This window comes from Andrographis paniculata, unplaced genomic scaffold, assembly GCF_009805555.1.
Source record: "Andrographis paniculata isolate CXL003 unplaced genomic scaffold, ASM980555v1 Contig38END, whole genome shotgun sequence".
Classification (NCBI taxonomy): domain Eukaryota; kingdom Viridiplantae; phylum Streptophyta; class Magnoliopsida; order Lamiales; family Acanthaceae; genus Andrographis; species Andrographis paniculata.
Genome location: NW_026137571.1, coordinates 1,408,162 through 1,425,392, shown reverse-complemented (window position 1 = coordinate 1,425,392; position 17,231 = coordinate 1,408,162). Strand labels below are relative to the sequence as shown.

The following is a 17,231-nucleotide window of genomic DNA, read 5'->3' as shown; positions in this document are numbered from 1 at the left end:
ACCTATTTTTTATTTTTTTATATTATACTAAAAATCAATTTTACATTCAAAACATCACATCAACGCCTATTTATATCACATCATACAACTATTTTAAGTTCAAAATTTTTACTATTCAAATCCCAATCCAAAATCCAAACCCTCAAACAAACACACCGTTACCAGGAAATTGCAGTATATGAATTTATATACTCTTAATTAATAATATATTTTAGATATCAAATGTGAAATAAACCTTAGAGATCTTTTGACAGTTTTAAACTCGATAGATAAATATTTATTTATTTTTTTAATATTATATTAAAAATTAATTTAAAATTTAAAACATTATATAAAAAGAACAGCTCTTTATATCATAACAAATTTAATATCCAAACTCAAACGTTCAAATTCTAACAAATTCATCTTTTTTGATATAAATATTTTATTAGAAAAATTTGAATAAATCCTAAAATAGATATGATTTAAAATAATATAATCTTAATAATCATATCTCAAATTCTATCTCTATATATATATATTGATCATATCAAATGAAATATATATATATATATACACACACATTTACAAAATATAAAATAAAACATCTAAATTTATACTATTTTTAAAAATATTCAAAAGTCATACTCCCATCGTTCGTCACAGATGACTTTTGTTTTTCTTTTTTTGGTAGTCCCACAAAAAATTACCTATTTTAATTTATCAATATTGAATACAATTAATAAATATAAATCAATTTAATTAAATTTTTAAATTTTTTACATTGAAAAAATAAAATTCGAAACAAAGTAAAAACAACAGACTTTAGGGTATTTTTGAGAAAACACCTTCCTCTATCCAATTAAAATACCAACTTATATAATATTTAAAAGAAAATCAAATTAAATGTAGCTTAATGCCTGCAAGTGAAACACAACCGACATAATTTCTCTTACCGAAGTGGATGGATTAACCTTCGAAAGAATAATTGGTTTTCCCAACATGTACGGAGAAGAATCCATTTACAAATTCACTAAAATGTTGTGACTATTTCTTCGCAAATTATAAGATTTCTGATTTACTTACTTTTGTCTAGTTAGAGCAAATTATACGGGAGCTCAAGTGGTTTTGAACAAGACTTGTCAGAGAATAGCTGATGTAATAAAAAATAAAAGTGTTACGTCCGTAAAAAACATATAAAATTTTATTTTTTATTTTAAAATTTGATTTGTATTTTATTTTTACACTAGAGACATCTGTACAACAAACAAATTAAGCTTTTTTTTTTTTTTTTGGCATTGTGTTTAATTATTACCTCTCACACAAATACAAGTTTTTTTTTTTTTATTTTTTTTTATTGGCGTTATGCTTTACTGGTATTAGCGATTACATTATTTTTCTATTATTACCTTATTAGTATAAAATTCATAAATTATTAGATTATGAAAGCAAACAAAAAACACTCGAAATTAGAATAAAGGTAAAAGGTTAAAATAAAAATTCGTAATAAATTGAACCAATAGATATTTAAACAAAAAAAAATTACAAAAATACTCTGTTTTTTTTTTTAAAAAAATTTAAATAATATTTCATTTAATGTTTGTGTCAATAGGAATTAAATAATAGTATTATTTATTTGAAATAAAAAGTAAACACAAGTGAATTTACTGTGTCTCTTTTAAAAAATAAGAAAATACCAATAGATACCTATTATTAGTGTTTTTTCAATTTTATTACGTATCATCATCGATTTTATATAAATATATAGTTTTATTTTTTCACAAATATATTATATCTATAATAAAAAAATTTAAAATAAAATCACAAGTAAATATTTATATATATTTTTAGTCCATCCTCCAATAATGTGTAGTTATAATTTGTTTTTGAAAAACATTCTATCAAATTATTTGTGCGTTGATTGATATATTAAATATATATTAATCTCTCTGTTTCATAAGTAAATATCCATTTTTTTATGTAATTTTAGAAATATTAATATTATATTAAAATATAGTAGGAATAAAGTAGAAATGACTAAAATAACCTTATTAGTAAGTATGATATAAAAGTAATGACATTTGTGTAATATTTTGTAAGTTGTAAAGGTATTTGTAATGTTAGGTAGATAATATAATTACTAAAAAATGAAATAGATATTTTGTTATGAGATGGACTAAAATGAAAAAATGAATACTTTGTTATGGGATTGAGAGAATAGTTAAAATGAGAAAAATTTAAAGTATTCTACCTACTGTTAGAATAATTGAATAGTCCTACAAAAAATTAAGGGTGCGTTTGTTTGGGGGTTTGGATTTTGAGTTGGGATTTGAATAGTAAAAATTTTGAATTTGAATAGTTGTATGATGTGATATAAATGGTTATTGATGCGATATTTTGAATGTAAAATTAATTTTTAGTATAATATAAAAAATGAAAAATAGGTGTTTAATTTGATATTTTTGGGGGAAAAAATGGAATGAATAGTGTATATTAAATCCAATCTCCCAAACAAACACACCATAAGAAGATGAATCTCTACCATTCAATTAAATTAATTATATATTGTCTCTATCCGGCTCTAAAGATCTCATTTATTTTGTGCGTGTTAATCTTATAATATTATTATAATGATATTTGTGAAAAAAATTATACAAATATAATGATATTTTTAATGTTAAATACAATGACTCAAAAAGATAAATGAAAAGTAATATAAAGAGGTTAATTGAGTATAAATATGATACAAGAATTTAACTTATATTTTTTAAATTTTGGCACTATATATCCATATAATTTTTTTTAGATAATATAAAATTAAATATATATATATATTAGCGTGTAACTCGTGCTGTGCTATGCATGAATTTTTTTATATTAAATTTTACTATATATTGATTTAATATTTTTTTATAAGTAATATATTTATAATTTTTATATATAATATATATTATTCGAATAAAATCAATTTGAAAAATCATATACTCAATAAAAATTTAAAAATATATTTCTTCCATTCCACATAATTTATTCTTATTTTTTTATTTTTATCTGTTCACATAATTTGTCCATAATTTATATTTTAAAACTTTTCGTAATTTTTTCTATATGAACTTTTTAAATATTATTTCAAATAAATATATATAAAAGAGAATTTTATATAATTTACCGTAAAACTTAAAATAGAGTTCAACAGCCACGCCATGGGCCACACCCCTACCCTACCAACTTCACACCCTACTTCCGCATTAAATACAATTTGCCCCTTGAAATTCTATTTATTACAAAACGTCCCCAGTGCAATTTTAATTTTTAAGTAGTAATTATTTATAATCTTAAAACAAAACGAAAATTGATTAGCATCGTTTTATTTACTTATTTGTTTTCTTAATGACTTCTTTTTTATGAATGAATTCGATACATATGTTTTGTGGCAATAAGTTGAATCTCAGTACGATCTTCTGTGTTTTGTCCGAGAAGCAAAAAAAAATGGAAGAGACAGTCGAATCAGCAGCAAAGAAATGGCGACTTGATTGTAATAGTGTTTCCAGAAGAGGCAAATTTAATTTCTGTCTCTAGAATTTCCCAAAATTGGAATCAGTCCACACAAATTCGATTCTCCAACGAAGAAAAACACAGAATTAGAGGTTCCATTAATGGCGAATCAAGTTTGGCCTCAGGTAGAAGATGAAGAAGACGAAGAAAGTGCAGAAAAAAAAATCAACTTTTTTTAACCTATTTTAATAATAACAACAGTAATTGGAATTGAAATGGAATTGGAATTCATGATTGATCAACAGAATATATATACATATATATATATATATAATTGAAGGATTGTAGCCATGAATTTGTTGATTTGTTAGTGGAGAGTCCTTAATTTGCCGCCATGATTGGTGCTTGGAAAAGTTGGGGGAAAAGAGGAGGGTATATATATATATATTTAGTAATCAGAAATCCCTAACTTTTTGAAATTGGGAATTTATATCTCTCTCTCGAAGAAAACCCTAATTTCCATCAATGGTGGGGATTTCATCTGCGCCTTTGGCTCCACTCTCTTGGCATGATTAGATTCGTCTTTCCTGCTCCACTTCACGTCTTCTTTTCCTTTTCCTGCGAACCAACCATTAATTAATTTCAATTTTCATCCTGATTTCGATTAATTTCGTCTATCGGATTTTGAATTTCCTCGCCGATTTCGTTGTGGATCGAGGTTAGGTATGGGTAATTCCGGCAGCAGCGGCGTTCACGGCCGGCGGAGAGCGTCCGGCGGGCAGCGGGACGGGCAGGGACCGCCGGCGGAGGATCGGTATGTTTATGCGGCGGCGACGCCTTATCCTCCGCCGCCGCCGCCGCAGGGGAATCCGAACGCGCCGGCGGCGGCGTTTCATCAATACCCTAGCTACTACCCCCACCCGGGGACGATGCCGATGCCGATGCCTCTGCCGGCGCCGTACGACCACCGCCACGCGCCGCCGGGGGCTAATAACTGGATCGGCGGTCGGTACCCCTGCGGTCCCATGGCGCATCATCCTCCGGCGTATGTGGAGCATCAGAAGGCGGTCACTATTAAGAACGATGTTAATGTGAAGAAGGAGACTCTGAGAATCGAATCCGACGAGGAGAATCCGGGGAAATATCTCGTTGCTTTCACTTTCGACGCCATAGTCGCCGGAAGGTAGGGCTAATTATGCTTCTTCTGCAATTCAGTTTATTCCGCCATTGATGAACCTCTGAATTTTGCCTGCAACTAACTCTGTTCATAATTGTTGCTTCTGTTGTCGATCAAACTAGGGATTTGATTGCTGCATAGCTTGATAATTTTAGCTCTACAAATTGCGATCTAATTCAAATTCAGTTTCTAGATTATGCTTGGTAAAAGTTTGATCGATTCAAATAACAACAGCTCCAATGGAATACCTTGCAATTCATTTTTTATCCTCACTATAACTATGTTGATGAAGCTTATGATCACATATATAACATCTTCCTGAAACTCCATGGATAAGTAATCGAAACTTTGGTTAATGTCTGCATAGTTCTTGTTGAGATTCGAAGCTAACCTGATTGTCTTTCGATGATTTTAATCAAGAACAGAATGAGCTTCAACTTCTTGAAGTTCGTCGCCTTTAATTCACAGCTTGTTTGCAGTTCGATAGAAATTTTTTCTTACTATTATCTAAAGCTCAAGTTTGTAGATTATACACATTCCCTTGATCGTACAATTTGTTTGTTTGTAGTTTTATTTCGAAATATGGTTTCGATTCATAATTTACCTTCGAATTTTGCAGCATAACGATATTCTTCTTCGCGAAAGAGGGTGAGAATTGTTGCCTGACTCCGATCAAAGAGACCGCGCATCCTCCTATTACATTCAATTTCGAACAAGGTTTAGCACAGAAGTACAAACAGCCATCAGGAACTGGTATCGATCCTTCGATATTCGATGAGGAAGTACCGACGGGAGATGGCGAGAACGACATCTACCCGCTGGCAATAAAGGCAGAGGTTTCTTCAGACCAGACCGGAAATTCGGACAGCAGAGCGACAAACTCGCAGATAACTCACGCTGTGTTCGAGAAAAAGGATAGCGGCGAATACGTTGTAAGAGTGGTGAAACAGATCGTGTGGGTGCAAGGAAAGAGGTACGAGTTGCAAGAGATTTACGGGATTGGGAATTCAGTCGAGGATGACATCGACTCGAGCAACGATCCCGGGAAAGAATGCGTCATATGCCTGTCCGAGCCCCGCGACACGACAGTCCTCCCCTGTCGACATATGGTATCCTTCTTTAGGACAACGATACTATTAATTCGATCGAACATTAAGTTGTAATAACTTTTTTGTCGTCAACGCAGTGCATGTGCAGCGAGTGTGCGAAAGTCCTGAGGTTCCAGACGAACCGATGCCCGATTTGCAGACAGCCGGTGGAGAGACTTTTGGAGATCAAGGTCAGCAACACGTCCGAGGTTCCAAAACCCGATATGCAGACAACAACCGATCGGGACCAAGGTTAGACGCCATGATTTCGTCGTCGACGATTTGTGAAGCTATGAACTGAAGAACAAACACTGTATACTTCTGAATTCACAAATCCATTTGACATAAAAATCAAGCACAAAGGAGAAAACGAAGGTGTAATAATACAAGAATCTTACGATGTCTGGAAATGACTATTTTCATGACATTGCAGAAATGTTTCTGAGATTACAGAATTGTATTGTTATTATTATTATTATGGTATTGTAAGATTAAATATCAATGTTCTGTTCGCCTGTTAATAATGTTAAAAAGAACTTAAGATGAGCAAGAAATTTTCAGCTGTGCAAAAATGGCTGAGGATATATAAGTAGAAGCATACCTATGGCTTCTATTTCAAGCTTGTATTTTCCGGGTTTTTCGACCCGCCGCCAGAAGAATCGGGTCTCGACCATATTTTTATGTGGCCGTCCCGGGAAGCCGTAAGGACGGAATCCCGAACGAAAATCAGGCCAGAGAGAGGCTCGGTGTGGACACGGTGCACGACGAGCGGAGACAGCTTCGGGACGTCGCGGATGCTCGGAGCCGGCCGGAGGGTGCCGGCGGAAGCGAGGCCGTCCCAATGAGACGATCGACTTCCGGCACTGAAAGTTGGGGAACCGCCGGGAAGGCGACGAACGGGGACTATGAGTTCATCCATTTCGAAATCCCACAAAAGTAATTGCGCATCCTGCGTCGTCGCCGGAAAAAAGTCTAAAGATTGGTAATAAAACCGACATTACGCGGTGAAGACAGCTTTGCACGGGTACCTGGCCAACGGAGCCGAATCGATATACTATGTTTTCGCTGATGCTGTCTGAACTCGGGGCGACCCAATGCGAATCGAACGCAACTCTGCTAACCTGCCATCGTCAAGAAACATTTTTTTTTTTTTTTTTTATCGAAGAAAATGAAACCGTGAATCGAAGATGAATAAAATCTCACCCATGAGTTGTGCCCCTCGCCCCAAGCTACGATCTTTCGATCTTCCATACTCCAAACGTGCACGAGATCATCCTCACCTCCCGTCAATACGTATTTTCCATCATTGCTGTTGTATCATCACTAGGCACAAGTTATTCCAAATTCCCGAACTATTGAGCACATAATTTTACTACAAATCGAGGGATCGTAAATTTACCACACTTACTTACCTCCACGTACAACAAAGAAGAGCACCGTAATAACTTTTCCCGCCAAATATAAGCTCTTCGTTTTTATAATCAAAGACTCGCAAGTAACCTACATTTTATCACCAAAGAACGGTAGGTAATTTTAACGAGAGAAAATTGAAATATAGTAAAGGAAACTTATGGGAAATGACAATACCATCCCTTCCTACAGTTGCTACGTAAGCACCGTCAGATGAAAAAGCAACGCTGTTTATTGAGCCCTCGGATATATGCCATCTGGCGACGGGATTCTGCATAGGATCAATCATATATGATTTCAAAATAACAGAATAGAAATGGAAATCTTCGCTTACGTATTCCATAGGCAACCAATAGCCAACAAAATGCTCCTAAAATGGTTTGTAAGTCCAAGTGAAAACGAATGTCTAAAAAAAGTTATGATAGATTAGTTAGACTACAAGTGTTCATCGTTTAGAAACTTGGTCAAAAATATCGAAATGTTTTGTAATAGAAATTCCAGAGGACAAGTTGAAACTGTAGATTACTTGAAAGGTCTCTGTGGTTCATCTTTCCGTCCCCTGATCTAGGCTCTAATGTGTGTCCATCCAACCAAAAGGCATATACAAGCTTTCCGATTAATATTACTTAAAAAATATAGTATACACATTTTGACACAATATAATCAAGAATTCATAAAAAAATATATAATTTCTTATATCAACGATACGTTTTTCCATACCTATAAAAAATCACTTCTATCTAAAAACAATAAGCAAACACACTGATTACCTTATTTTTGTTTGAATATATCCCAAAATACCAATGAAATATACACAAACTCGAAAAAGTAAGACTAATCCGATGGTGATATTGAAATAAAAGGAACAGGCAATACCTTGTTGTTACGCGCATGCGATACAAAAAATTGAGTTTGATCCTTGATTGCTGGGAAAGCTGAATCACCTGAAATGTCTTTATTCTAGCAAACAAACAAACAAACAAAAGATTCTTTTTTCAATTTCAGAAATTTAAATTTTTTTTTCTTGTGAATGGCAAATTGGCAATGTAATCGTCAAAACTTGCCTTTTCATATAGATACAAATTTCCATCTGCATGTGCAGCCAAGAATGAGCCAACGCCATTGGGAATCCACGCAACAGAAGTACAACGGCTGCTAAGAAGAAACACGGGCATTGATAGAAGAAAACAATTGACATATGCGCATTATTACATATAAATTTTTAAGAATACTGATCTACCAGAAGATATAAGACGACTCAATGCTTTATGATGCCAAATCTCTTATATCAAGAGAGGTTGTACCATATAATAAAAAAATGACATTTATAAGTTATTAATACCTGAAACAAAAGCTTTTGGCAAACATGGAAATGAAAAATATACATAAAAAAGAATCAAGAGAAAAACCGACAAAATAGAATATTCACTTGCCTATTATTAACACAACCATCTTTATTATAATGTTGGGCGCCGACAAGCTTCTTCCCAACATCTTGAAATTGTTGCCTTAAAGAGACGGAATAAACTACAAAAAGACAAAAGCCGTATTTAATAAAAATCACTATATTGCAAGAACTAATCCAATTAAACTTTAAATGTAAAGGCCTACCATCTCCCGAGCTTAAGCCAATAAGCAAGTCATGTCCATCTTTCGCATCGGGATCATATGCGTGACAAATAGGATTCGAATTACTAAAATGTATAGACTTTATAGGATCCTATGTATCAAAAGAAATTTCTCGAAATCAATTCAATCGGAAAATGTAGAACAAACAATATAAAAACAGATAAGTTACAAAAAGTACCTTATCCTGAGAATTCAAGTCACTCAAAAAAATCGAATCATTAACATTGAAAACCAGATAAGTCCCCTTTCCATCGAAATTTGCATTCGAAATGGCGTTATTCGAACTCGAAGAAGCAGCCAATGATCCTATTCTTGTGCAACCTGTAGCCACCAATCTACTTCCACCATTGCCTCCTCCATGGCTAAGAGCTCGACTGCCATTCCCCCCTCCCCATAGCCTCGCAGCTGCAGATCGAACACCACTGCTCACTCCGGAACCTGACGACGATTGTGATGGTGCTTGCACAGGCTTATCCTTCAGATGAGCTAATGACACCTGATCAGAAAGTTCAATGAAAATCATCCTGAACCAAATAGGGCAAATTCAATTCTATGCCTTTTCTCTGTGTGCGTTAGAACAGTTTGGTAAATCTTCCTCATCAAATCGACGCATAATTGCATATCGACAACATACAACAGCCACAACTTTCAAATCCACAAACAGTAATCACAAAATACCTAAAAATTGAAAGCGGAAATTGCAGGAATAAGACAAATAAGGAGAAATTGAAGAACCTGCGTGACGGTTTTGCTCTGCGGCTGTTGAATTAGGGCGGAAGGATGAGTTTTCTCGCACTGAAGCTTGTACCTACCCTCCGGCGTCTTGAAATGCGTCTTCAACCCCGGCGGCGCGTTGCTCCCAGGCGCCGACGCGGAGGAGGCCAGATTATTACTCGCCGCACTGTTCATCACCTCTCCGCTCCAATTAATCTCGATTCCAACTTCTAACTGGTCAGTCAAATCAAAATCCTGGCATTCCAATTGAACACGTTGAAATTGCTCAATCTTCCGCTAATCAGCCGGATTATTCTCCTTTACCTTTATCTCCGGCGAATTCGATCACTCCCGGCGCTGAATTCAACTCACGATTGGAGAATTCGATCGACTTTGGACTCCAGTCGCGAGTTCATCGCCTGCTTTTTCTCGTTGCTATTGCGCTGCCTTTAGGATTTGGAAGTGAATGGGAAATCAATCCAACGGCTGGGAAGCGATGAAGAGGAGGCAGAGAATGCATCTACGCCGTCCAATGACGTGCGAAAGACAGCAGTTGCTTTTCTTGGCCGAGTCAGATCAGGAATTTTAATTTTAATTTGATTATTGTTTTAAAAGGCAATTTTTTATTTTATTTTAATACTATATAGTAGTATTTTATTCTTGCAGGCGGCATTAATTTGCTTGCGATGCTTTTGACATAAATTGCAATTAATTTTATTAGCAAACTCAAATTATTACGTGGTTGTTGACTTTGGTGGGATATTTATTTTATTAGAAAACAATTGTCTTTGGAATTGTTCTTTGGATTTTTTTTTATAACGTGGGAACACCACAGTCGCTATTCGAAAGTGTGCATCTAGTAAAAGGAAAATCATATTAATTTTATTTTTTTTGGATTATTTTTGTCTAAATACCAACTAACGTATTGCCCTATTCCTTATTTATTTATATTTTATTATAAAAATGAAATATTATGACTATTTGAGTTTTTTTATAGTTATCTGAACTACTCTTTCTCCCTTAACAATCTATTCAATTTTTTTTTTTATTTTGATTCATTTCATAACAAAGTATTTATTTTCTTTAGTAATTATATCATATATCTGACATTATAAATACCTTTTAATTTACAATATATTAGACAAATGTCATTTACCTTTATATTATACAATACTAATAAGGTTAATTTAGTCTTTTTATCTTTATTTCTATTTTTCTCCCAATATAATACTAATATTTTAAAACTTCGTATAAAAAATAAATTGATATATAGATATGAAACGGAAGAAGTGTAATATTTTAAAGAATGAAATTATTTGATAATATGTTTTATATGTAAAGATATAGAGCTTGTTTGTTTAATATTTTTTTACACAATTTTCAATATATATTTTATCTTCTTATCAAAATTAATATTTAATATAAAATATTATTTATATTATTGATAAGATTCTTTATAATTTACATAAAAATGAAAAATTTCAAATCCAAATACTAAACAAACAAAGCCATATTCTCGTCAAATTAGTAATGGTCTTTTTAAATATAATATTGAATTATTATTTTTATTCAAAACATTCAGAAATATAATTTACTTATATTATTCATTATTATTAAAAATACATAATATATATCGTTTTTATATGAATTAATTTTTTATGTGTGGTATAATAAATGATATTTAACATATAAAATATATAATTTTAAATTGAATATTTAACTTTTTGTAATGAGAATTTGAATTTTTTTTTTTAACTTTTGTAAAAAAAATAAAATTGTGTTGTTTATTACTTCATCGGACCAATTTTTATTATCTTAAAGTATATTTACACAGTTTTTTTAGATAATTATTTTTTTGTTATGAATTGACAAAATTTGCCTTATAGTAAGGTAAAGATAAAGAATGATAAATGAACTTATGATAAAAAAATAAAATTTTTGTTTAAAAAGAGAAATATGATAGTAGTTATTAGATGTCCTAAATAGAAAAACAAGACATTAGTTTGTAAACTGAATAATTATTAATTTTTAGAATCACAATTCAGAAATAGCGTTGAAGGAATAGAGTGTTATTATTATTCTTTTGTTTTTTTTTTTAAATAAAAAAGTTAAAATTGAAAAGTTTATTTCTTTTAATTATTATTATTATATTAAACATAATTTAGAATGCAAAAAATATAAATAAAAAATATTTTCAAAATATTATATACTATAATACTCTCTCCGACCTATGATAATTAAACCATTTAATTAGGGACACAATTTAAGATAATAATATTTAATTAGTTAATAAAAATAACTTATTGTATTATTTTATTATTTTTTTTTATGTAATTAGTAATATTGATAGTTAAAAAGTAAATTTAATATATATGATTAAAAAAACTAAAATATATATTTAAATATTTTAAAATTATGGAGCAATAAAAAAATATATGCAATATGAATATCATTTTGCAGAAAATAAATTTTTTTATAATACAAGTAAATATAAAAAATACTTGTATTTATTTATAATTAACATTAATTAATTTTATAAAAAGACTTAATTTTAAATATAAATAAAAATATTTATTTTTTAAAGAAATATATAAATAAAATTTTTTTGAATAAATTCTTCGTATTTATAATGTTCTATGTTGCATAATTAATTAAATTAATTTTTATATATTAAATAAAATGGTGTCAATCGTGTAGGACAAGAGAATATTTACCTTTTAAAGTCTCCAAATTATTATATCATTGATGTTAAAATAAACAATCCCTTCCCAAAAGAAAGACTTGTCGCAATGAGTGCACTTACTATCTTTCGGTGAAATAATATATTTTTATAAATATACTAAAAAAATATTCTCTATGCCTCACATATTATGTTCACGTTATCGTTTTTGTATGTTTCACATTTTATGTCACTTTCATTTTTTGAAAAATGATTACACACTTTAATCTCATCTTAAATTTTTTAATTTTTTTAATTTTAATTAAACTAATTAGTTATATTAATCTTAATTTATAATTATTTATATTATAAAATAATTATTTCTAATAATATATTCTTAATTATCTACTAATTACACCCATAGTAAAATACTGTGTCTACAGTGCACAGTGCAGCAGACAGAGAGTATAATATACATAAGTATTATATATATAATATTTTGTCTATTTGTTAAAAATTTAATAATTTAATATATAATATTAATTTTATATTATTGATATAATTATTCATAATTAACAAGAGACATATTTTTGGCAACACAGTTTCGCAGTGACAACAAAAGGGGTGTGTAACAATTTTTTTTTATGTAAGGTATAAAAAATTGGGTAAGTAATATAAAAAAAATGTGTATGTAATATATTAATTTTTTTAGAAAAATATGTTAGAAAAATTTTTTTGTTAAAAGAGCAAGCCAAATTTGTTTCAAATCATTTTTTCTTTTTAATGTCTCAAAATTATCATGCAATTTCTTTTTTAAATTAAAAAAAATATGATTGATAAATAGTGAAGTATTCAAAGTTTAATAATATGTATGTAAATAAAGTATACACATTTGTTATAAATCTTTCACTAGTTTATTCATCTACTTCAACTTGATCAATATTGAACTAGGTCTAGTAAATAATAAATTAAAATTTGTATGTGAACAACAACGAATGAAAATGATCTGACTTGAATGTACGAAATTTTTCGATTCTAATACTATGTTAGATGATATTGAATAACCGTCACACATAGCTTAACAAAATGTTGCAGTGAAAGACATAACTTATTTATTTATATTTTACGGACCAAAGTCAACCAATACATTATACTCCCTCCGTCCAGCTAGCTAGAAAGTATACATATTTCTATTTTGGGACGTCCAATTACAAAGTAAATATTTTATTAAATACTTTACTTTTTTTCACAAATACCCTTACTTTACATTACATCATTACTTTTACACCAAAAAACAAGGGCAAAAATGTCATTACACTACTTTTAACTACCCACTATAATTAAAATATTATTATTTTTTAAACACCGCGCCAAAAGTAATTGTATACTTTATGAGTGGACGGAGGGAGTATTAAATTCAAGCTTGAACACAAACCACTTCAAACTCATTAATTTTTTTTTTTTTTAGGTCTTGTCTAGCCTTTTTAGCAGGCTATTAGATTCGATCGAGGGTTCATCCAGAACGTACTCACAGAGACGGATCTAGAAAAAAAATTTAGTGGTGGCACAATAGATATATTAAAATAATAATATTAATATTAATAAAAATAAATTATTATTACTGATATAGAAAATAATATTATAATACTATTATATATAAAAAATATAAATTGATTATTTTCATTGAATTGAATTTTAATTATTTGGATACTTATGACAATTTAAATTTTAAATAATTCACTAAAATATTTTTGAATAACAATGACATTCAAATTTTAAGTGGGGACACTCAAACTTTTTATGGTGGCACAATTGTTTAATTATAAAAAATTTCTTTTGGTGTGATAAAATCACTGGTGGTACGTGCCACCATTACCTTCTACTTGAATCCGCCCCTGCGTACTCGTCGAATAGCAGTTGTGGATTTCCATGTTATTAAAAAAAATAGTCCCAATCAAGGCCTGTGAGAGATGGTGTGATGGTGGACTTGTGACTATGAGATTATGTATCTAAACCCTCAATGCTTTCAAATCTTGTCCGCTACACATGATTCGCCTAATGTAATTTGTTTTATCGAACTTATTTTATAGTGATAGATGTCAAATCTGGTCTATAACACATAATTTGACCAAGGATTTACCAGAGCAGGCGGTATGATTCAGATGTTGGGTTGAACTATATATTTTTGTGTAAAAGAAAAAAAAAAATTTTGTTAGACCCGAAAGACATTTTGGGTCTGTTTCTTTAATAAAATTTTTTCAAATTTTACTATTTAAAATATTTAACACTAAATTCAAATTATTTTTTTTCCAAACTCAACCGAAATGAAACACCTTTGTCATTTTCGTCTATTCATACATATATATATATTATAGCAAATTTGATTTTACAGTATATTACAAATAAACTTAAACTTTATTTATTTAGTAATATTACTATATCAAATTAAAGCACACGCATGAAAAAAATAATAATAAATTAGCATATAAATACTCACAAACTATCGTTAAAATATAATATTTTTAAAATTTATATTTAAAATTAAACCTATATATTTGAGTAAATCAAAAACTAAAGTAATATTCCATCTGTCCAAACTCAAATACCATTTTATTTTTTTTAGTAAATTAAAAAAATTAATAATATTTTATTAATTATTGAAAGTATATAAAATAATTTAGATATTAGTTTGCCTTTAAAAGTACAAATAAATATATATGTATATATAAGTGATAGGTATTTGATATTTAAATATAATTTTTTTAATTATAATTTAAAAAATACTACTTCTGTCCGGTTTTAAGGGTCCTATTTACTTTTTGCGTGTTAATATTTGAATATTAATTATTATATGAAAATATAGTATAAATTAAGGAAAAAGAACAAAAATACTCTTATAATACTATTATAATGACATTTGTGCAAAAAATTATACAAATATAAGAATATTTTTAATGTTAGGTGCAATAACGCAAAAGGTAAATGAGACCCTTAAAGCCGGATGGAGAGAATATATTTTTAAGTATAACAATAAAACTATGTAAAAATGATAAAAATGAATACGAAGAGAGTATATAATAAATAAATGAATCTGACCAAAATTTTGGGTTGAAATAGTTTTAAATGCATGAGCTCAAATTGTGACTTATATTAAAATTAAAGATTGAGTCCAAACCCGAATTTATTTGTTTGGGGATTGGATTTTAAATATATTGTTGATCTCATTTTTTATTCCAAAAATATTAAATAAAATAATTAATTTTTATTTTTTATATTATATTAAAAATTAATTTTACATTTAAAATATCACATCAACACCTATTTATATCACATCATACAACTATTCAAATTCAAAGTTTTTACTATTTAAATCCTAACTCAAAACCCAAACCCCCAAACAAATACACCCGGAAGTAAACCCAATGTTAGGGCCGGATTAAGTGGCTTGGGCTGATCCGGTTTGTGTTTTTTATTAGGTTTGAAAATTTTTAGTTTAAGCTTGATATTAAAATATTGTATAATAAAATATTTTATGGGAAAAAAAAATATATATTTTTTTTAGAAAATTAAAGTTTGTGAGGAAAAAAAAAAAAAGAAAAAAAGAAAAACTATTTTTTTAGTTCCGTAACTGGACCCCCTTATCATTTTAGTCCCGTAAGTCTGTCGCAAACTAGTCCCATAAGTAAAAAATTTTCGCTGTTTTAGTCATCCGGCGCCGGAGACGCCCGCGTGGCTCGCCGGAGGTGACGTGTCCCGCCAGGTCAGCGACACCTGACAGACACGTGGATTTATTTATTTTTTTTCAATTTTTTTTATTTTTTTTAAAATTAAATCAAATAAAAAATTTAAAAATATATAAATAAAATTAAAAATAAATTAAAAATAAGTTTAAAAAAAATAAAAAAATAAACAAAATCCACGTGTCCGCCAGGTCACGTCTCCTCCGGCGAGCCACGCGGGCGTTTCCGGCGCCGGAGGACTAAAACAGCGAAATTTTTTTACTTATGAGACTAGTTTGCGACATGCTCCACTTATGAGACTAAAATGATAAGGGGTCCAGTTAGGGGACTAAAAAAACAGTTTACCAAAAAAAAAAAAAAAAAAAAAAAATTGGACTGCATAGTCTGCCTGTAAGGGTAACTGTAGTTAATTTGATTTGGATCCGAGGTTAAATCAAAATTGGGCCGGGTTGACCCTACCTATGAATACCTTCAAAGAAATTTAACTAATGGGCCAATCTAATGGGCTTTAGGCTTCAAAGTCACCATTGCTTATGCTTAATTACAAGGGATAACACAAATTAGATTTATTTATTTATTTATTTATTAACAATTTAACATATATTTTCGAACTTTTTATTTATTGTTCACAAAGAATATTTCTCTAAAATATTTATTTATAATACTACATTAAAATAACGTTCTTTAACACTTATTTATATTTAATCAAATAATTATTTAATTAAACTATTACTATTCTTAAAATTCCAAAGGTATGTTTGTTTGTATTTTTTAGGTTTTATTATTGTTTTTTTAATAAAACAATTGTTGATGTGAATAATAAACAGTAAAAAGACAGGGAAAAAAAGAAAAAAAAAAAAAAGATCCTAGACTTTTATGAAACATATTTAAACACAACGCAATGCTTCAAATTTCAATAATTCTTATTTTGATATTTATTTCTTTAAAAAATATTAAAATATATGCTTTAAATTCAATATAATTTTTTTTTTTACAAAATAAAGTTTAAATGTATTTTTGCTGAACTAAAATATATTAAGTACTACAAAATACTTTTTCCTACACACAATTAGTGCATTTTTCTAACAATTATTTATATAAATATGAAAAAAAAGTAGTATCATACTCGCTCTGTCCGCAAACTAATGTCTTATTTTTTTTATTTGAGATGTAAAATAACTATTATTCTATTTTTCTTTTTAAACACAGATTTTACCTTTTTACCCTTCGTTCATTTGCTACTTTTAATCTCTACCGTATCATTGAAAACAAATTTGTTAATTTATAAAAAAAGACAATCACCTATAAAACCGTGCAAATATACGATAATAAAATGAATA

General features: G+C 29.5%; 2 protein-coding genes across 3 annotated transcripts; one reads left to right on the top strand and one right to left on the bottom strand.

Moving 5' to 3' along the window:
• Nucleotides 1-3,859: 3,859 nt before the first annotated feature.
• On the top strand, nt 3,860-6,028 carry LOC127250938 (probable E3 ubiquitin-protein ligase LUL2). Its single transcript, XM_051274428.1, has 3 exons — nt 3,860-4,657; nt 5,271-5,760; nt 5,838-6,028. Exons 1-3 carry the CDS (start codon nt 4,200-4,202, stop codon nt 5,994-5,996), a joined length of 1,107 nt encoding a protein of 368 aa, XP_051130385.1. The 5' UTR covers nt 3,860-4,199; the 3' UTR covers nt 5,997-6,028.
• Nucleotides 6,029-6,291: 263 nt separating this feature from the next.
• LOC127250936 (probable catabolite repression protein creC) lies at nt 6,292-10,040 on the bottom strand. Of its 2 annotated transcripts, XM_051274427.1 has the most exons (12): nt 9,817-10,040; nt 9,514-9,747; nt 8,957-9,274; nt 8,761-8,869; nt 8,583-8,676; nt 8,214-8,301; nt 8,026-8,109; nt 7,327-7,420; nt 7,152-7,239; nt 6,943-7,048; nt 6,768-6,860; nt 6,292-6,688 (listed from the first exon to the last, which is right to left on the bottom strand). In XM_051274427.1, the coding sequence occupies exons 2-12, from the start codon at nt 9,685-9,687 to the stop codon at nt 6,350-6,352; spliced, it is 1,587 nt and encodes a 528-aa protein (XP_051130384.1). In that variant the 5' UTR covers nt 9,688-9,747; nt 9,817-10,040; the 3' UTR covers nt 6,292-6,349. The 2 variants fall into 2 exon arrangements, with proteins under 2 accessions (XP_051130384.1, XP_051130383.1); XM_051274426.1 differs by having other exon boundaries at nt 9,514-10,040.
• Nucleotides 10,041-17,231: the final 7,191 nt, after the last annotated feature.